Source organism: Limulus polyphemus, unplaced genomic scaffold (genome assembly GCF_000517525.1).
Source record: "Limulus polyphemus unplaced genomic scaffold, Limulus_polyphemus-2.1.2 Scaffold2461, whole genome shotgun sequence".
NCBI lineage: Eukaryota > Metazoa > Arthropoda > Merostomata > Xiphosura > Limulidae > Limulus > Limulus polyphemus.
This window is the reverse complement of record NW_013668071.1, coordinates 66531-72537: the sequence shown is the minus strand read 5'-3', so window position 1 is coordinate 72537 and position 6007 is coordinate 66531. Positions and strand designations below refer to the sequence as shown.

General features: G+C 35.1%; 1 protein-coding gene across 4 annotated transcripts in view; it reads left to right on the top strand.

Moving 5' to 3' along the window:
* The window catches only part of LOC106467013 (protein EFR3 homolog B-like), a 69761-nt gene that overhangs the window by 23414 nt on the left and 40340 nt on the right, over positions 1–6007 (top strand). For all 4 annotated transcript variants that reach the window (XR_002612334.1, XM_013927323.2, XM_022395107.1 and 1 more), the window contains one exon: positions 3548–3669. Coding sequence is in view for 3 of the 4 variants with exons in the window: in XM_013927323.2 (XP_013782777.1) it covers positions 3548–3669 (122 nt within the window). In the remaining variant the exon portion in view is untranslated. The remainder of the gene's footprint in view (positions 1–3547; positions 3670–6007) is intronic.

The window sequence follows — 6007 nt, the reverse complement described above, 5'->3', positions numbered from 1 at the left end:
ATATATATATAGGTGTATGTATGTATATACATATGTATGTGTATATTTATATGTAGATTTTATTTTTTCTGTGGAACCTACCTCACCTTTGGACAATTTTGGCCAGCTTTACCACCTCTAACCTTTGCTTTTGGCTTTTCTCTGATGAGAAACAGAAACCTCCTTTTCTGTTTACCACACTCATAAGTCAGGTATGTGACTTTCTATCTCTCTTGCCTGTATATCATACTAAATCTTGGGTTGCTTTACTTTGTGATCCTTCCTACCTTCTTCTTCCTACCTCCACATTTGTTATCTCCATCCTTCTCCTTCTCATGACTCCTTTGCTATGGCCTAAGATCATGATCTCTATATTTTTTGTAACCAAATGTTTAGTTTTCCTTCCATCTGCTTGGGACACATTCTATATACTCTGTCTTTTTTTTCTTTCCTGCAATCTACTAATTTTCATCTTATCTTAACTCTTCCTTGCTATATCTCCACCCTTCACCTCCTCACTATGATTTTTATTTGACTAATGCCCCTATTTTGTCTTGGTTTATCAGCTCTTATGATCTCCTTTGTCTGAATGCTTTTCTTTCAGGTGTCCACCTCTTCTCTCATTGACCAAAATCTTAAATCTTACCCCTTTTCTTACTGCACCAATCTTTAAGGGTGTTCCTGATTCCTTAGCTTGTCAAGCTAGGGCTGCTCGCTAGCAATCTTCCTTTACTTCCCTGTTTTCCTGATTCACTAGGCCACAGATACATCTGTTGACTACCTGACCTCAGAAGTTTTGTAGGGCTACCCTCTCTCTTATTCCTTGTATTATTGCTTCTGTTTGCCATTCCCCATCCCACTGGGTAAGCCAATCATTGGTAAGTCTTCTTTGGAGCCTACTCTTAGCTCTGGAACCTCTGATTTCTGCCTCTCCCCTTTTGCACACCTATAGTCTCCTTTCACTGGCAACCCTTGGGTTGTGCAAGTTCATTCTTCAGGTCTATCCCTACTTTTCATAATCCACATTTTTTTATATCTTCATGAGAGTTTTTGTGATTCCCTTATGGAGGAGTTGGGGCTCAACCATCTCCCTTGCATCTTTATTCCTTGAAGTTCTTGGTATTTAAGGCTTTTCACTATCCTTCTCTTCCTATGTGTGAAATTCTCTGGCCTTCAATGGCCTGTATCATGTTATGCAATCCTTTTGCTACCCTTATGCCTTTCCCTTCATCTCCCCCCCCCTCCCCCCAAATTTCTTGGTGGCTTTATTGCTTCAACATGACCCAGAATTTACTCTGACTTGCATTTTTACACCAATATTTTCTTTTCTTGTTGTGAGAGCAGTTTTTGTCACCTCCACTCTCTCCAGGGTGTGGCTTCAATTGTGACACTTTTATGGTTGTTTCTTACATCACTCACCAGGGAGGCATCCATTTTGGATCCTATGTTTTTTTTTTGGTAGCTCCATTTATTCCAACAATTGCCAGTTAGTGAGAGTTGTTATGTACACCTTTCAGTTTTTGCTCGGCAATATTTCCCTTTTTTTTTCACCTGTTTTCTCCTTCTACTTGCTTGTAGTCATCCTTGTTCAGATGTTTGCATCTGCCTCTGACCACTCCTTTCTTCTAAAGACTTGGATTGCCTGGAAGGATGATCATTTTTCTCCAATCTCTTTCCCCCTTCTATTTCATCATTATGTGATCATTCCATTCCCAGTTATCTTTTATGTCCAGTTATTGCTGTATGTTGCTATCCTGCTTGGACTTTCTCTTTTCATGGACACATCTGTGTTCTATTTTTCTCATGACTAACCTCCTTTCACTTAACTGATTGGACTCATCAGCTCATCTGTCTGACATATTCCTTTTTGAGTGAGTCCAACTGACTGTTTTTTGACATCACCTCCCATCAGGTTAGACATATCACAACCTCTCTTGCCTGCTTTTGATGCTGCTCTTTGGTGGAAATCTTGCAAGCTGGTATTTGGATTTCTAACACATTCATTTCCCATTCCCAGTTTTGTCTGTTGATTTTCTTTTCAACCTCCTTTGATGTATATTGATCTCCATGTCCCTCACATATTTCATGACACCACCATTTGTGTGCTATTTCTTTCATACCCCTTCAACAAACAAAAAAAATGAGGCAAAACACACGCATGCAGAAAACAAAAAACTCATCACGTGGAACTAAACACTACAATCATTATGATTGATGTCGTCAGATCCCACCGAATTGGCTTGGCAAAGTTGCCTCACAGAGAATACATACTCAAACTCTGCATCAAGCACGGGAATACAAAAAGTGTTAAACCTGTCCAGTAGTATATATGTAGAATTGATATGACTATTTCTACACTTATTGCAACCAAAAAAAAAACATCAGCATTTGGGCTTACTCCTGGTTTGTGATGTAGAGCTAGCATAGTGCACGTGTAGTACAGGAGGCACCCTTTTACAACATCTCCAAAGCAGTTCCCAGTAGATAGCCAGATGGGACTTAGATTTGCCTCAGGACACAAGTGAGAGCTCCTCCTCCCTCCACCTGTTATTATAGTGTCAACATCAGTAAGTATTTGACCAAGATGGGATGGTCTAAAGCCATAGCCACACTGCAAACTCTAATGGTCCATCCATCTTGGTAACAGTTTACCACCAGCCCTGGATTTGCCTTAAATCTTTTGCTGTGCTCTCTCATTACAATAAAAATAATAATAATTACTGTACAAAGAGTATTTCTGCTTTAGAAGGATGTAATCTCCCACCAGATATTGCTCCACTAGGCAACCCCTGGTCTCATGGAAGTTGCACCCCATGGGATTTCCCTTTCTGTTGCTATTTCAGAATGGAGCTCATCTTTGTAAGTACTAAACATCAGCCTCTCCAGCATTTTCAATGTGGGATTCTAACACTTAATGGTCCAGAGAGGAAGTAACATTTCTGAAGTTAACATTTTTCTAATCTGAAAATGTATTTCAGATAGATACTTACCTCTCTGTGCCATCCTCCCCACTTCCTCTGCATTTTGTTTGTTTTGGGAAGAATGAACCTATGAGCATGTGCTAATGCTCACAGAAATTACAGCACATGGAATTTGTCACCCTCCTACTGGTAAAGGCTTGCAGCATTATGACAGTTGCATCATGGGCTGGCACAATGCACATAAACATTTGTAGGGATGGTAGATTATTCAAGGCTTGTGGCATGTGCAGGAAATTCCACAGCAATTGTGCACCAGGTAATAGATCTTAGTGGTGCAGAAAGGTATCTGTCTGAAATAAATTTTCAGGTTAGGAAAATGTTAACATTAATTGAATGTGTAGCATATTAAAGCCTTAAATAAAATAAGAAAATCATTATATTGCCTATTTTGATAATTTTTTTTTCAACAGTATAAACTGTCATAGTTTAATTGTATAGATTTATGAAAACCACAGTAGGAATGAGGTGTTCTAGTAAATTTGCTAATTTCTGTAATTGTACATCAAAATTGTCAGATAATAAGTTAATTTTGTGTATAGAAGCTTAAAGATTCTAATTTTATTTTTAAATCATGGAAATGTCTTCAGTTTGTGAAGTTTGCCAACATTGAAGAAGACACACCCTCGTACCATCGACGATATGACTTCTTTGTTTCAAAATTCTCATCTCTCTGTCACAACAACCACAGTGATCCAGAGACAAGAAACAAGTGAGAATTTTTAACTCATGCTGATATTTATCATGCAAATTAACCATTCTAAGGTTTTGTAAGATGTTACATGTATAGTGAACAATCAGTGTGGTATTATTTAGATATAGATACCGGATATTAAGACATGTGATTGTCAGGAGAACTTGCAGTAAGCCAGAATATTAAGTATTGGTTTCTGGAGATGTCTCCACATGTTTTATTAGTGTCTTCACATTTTATTTATGTCTTGTTTATCAAAAACTAAGCATTATTAAAAAGTTTACTTTTTAAGAGCTGATTAACATTTATCCATTTTACATTGGCAATAAGATTTCACATGAGTCAGTGTTCCAGTAGCTTTATGTAAACATAAAAAGCCATTTCATTTTTAGAAGTTTAGGTGTTTTCATTTATATGGCTCAGCTGTTTAACTCTCTAAACTTTATTACTTTTGTACACAACAGTATAATGTCAATTATATTAGGAACAACTTCATACAGTTTTGACTTACATAGTTTGTGACGGAGAAAAAAGGTAAGAGCATCAAGAATTTGAAACTTATAAAAATATAAAATTACATAATTGTTCAGATTATATTCATCATTTGATTTATTTTTCATTTTAGAAAAGTCTATTTCAGTTAGAACAAACACAGTTTCTTTTTACCTTCTTGTTGTTTTATCTTTCTACTAGCTGAGTTACCCGACGTTGCACGGTGAAAATTTAGATTTGAAATGTATAGATCAGTATTTTTTCAGCAAATTATTCAGTAAGTAGATAAAAGCTGTGATGCGAGAAATAAAAAAGCATTTAATCAAACAAAACTTTATTTGAAATTAGATCATGTTTGAGCTTGTCTTGTTCTTTGAGCCTGAAGTCGTACATCATGCTGCTCCTCTGTTTCTCGCTCTCTGTAAGTTATTTGTCTTAATTTTTGTGCTTGAAGTCTGGCTTTATGTTGTTCAACAGTTTCTTGCTGTCTTTGAGTAGACTGCCTTTCAGCTTGAGCTCGAAGTCTAACTTTACGTTGTTCCAAAGTCTCTTTCTGTATTTGAACAGCCTGTCTTGCAGCTTGTGCTTGAAGTCTTTGATTGCATTCTTCTTCTGTTTCAGCTGCTCTTTATGCTTGCATTCTTTTAGTGGCAGAAGACTTTCCATAGAACTCTTCTTGGGTGGCATAATCACCTGTATCACTAAACAATAATTTGCAATTCACAAAGTTACTAAATCACTTATGAAACCACATAGCACTATTTAAAGAAAATTGTTTTTGGAAATACTGAATTGACAGCAAGATGATCTGAGTGTCTCCTGCCATAATGCTTTCTATGTGCAAAACATGCTTATGTTTGTGTGTTTATTACAAAAAAATGGCACAATAATCATTAATTTTCAATTTTGTCATTAAATACTACACCAAATACAAAATAAATAGCACCATTAAATTTCTTGTAAAAAACTGGTCATTATGAAGTTATTTTAAAATTTGTAAGTTCAACCATTTGGTTTCCTATAGTGAACAAATAAACAAACTTCCTCTTTTATATCTATGTATATATAAAAGAGGAAGATAGATATATATATTCTTCAAGGTCTTGTTTTTGTCACCTTACGCTTTTTAATGAACATGGGAACATTGACAGAGAATTAATATATAATAGCTAATGCTCGGCGAGAAGTTTTCATTTATAAAATTTTGTTGTTGTTCTCGACTTGATTTTTATTTTATTACCTCTTCTCCATAGTTACTATTTGCAAATAGTCAATAATATTGTAGGTCCATTTTAGTGTTGTTATTTCTATGCACCATTATAACACATTTTCATCTCATCATTTAATTTCTGTTGTGCATATATTGTTGTATGTTTATTACAAAAATGGCGCAGTAATAATTAATTGTCAATTTCGTCATTAAATACTAAACCAAATATAAAATAAATAGCACCATTAAATTTCTTGTAAAAATAGATAGATTCTTCATGATCTTGTTTTTGTCATCTTACGCCTTTTAATGAAGATGGGAACATTGACAGGGAATTAATATAATAGCAAATGCTCGGCGAGATGTTTTCGTTTATAAAATTTTGTTGTTCTCGACTTGATTTTTATTTTATTACCTCGTCTCCATAGTTACTATTTGCAAATAGTCAATAATACTGTACGTCCATTTTATTGTTGTTCTTTCTACGCGCCGTTAAAACACATTTTCATCTCATCATTTTATTTCTGTTGTGCATATATTGTTGTATGTTTATTACAAAAAATGGCATAATAATCATTGATTGTCAATTTTGTCATTAAATACTACACCAAATACAAAATAAATAGCATTAGATTTCTTGTAAAAACTGATTAT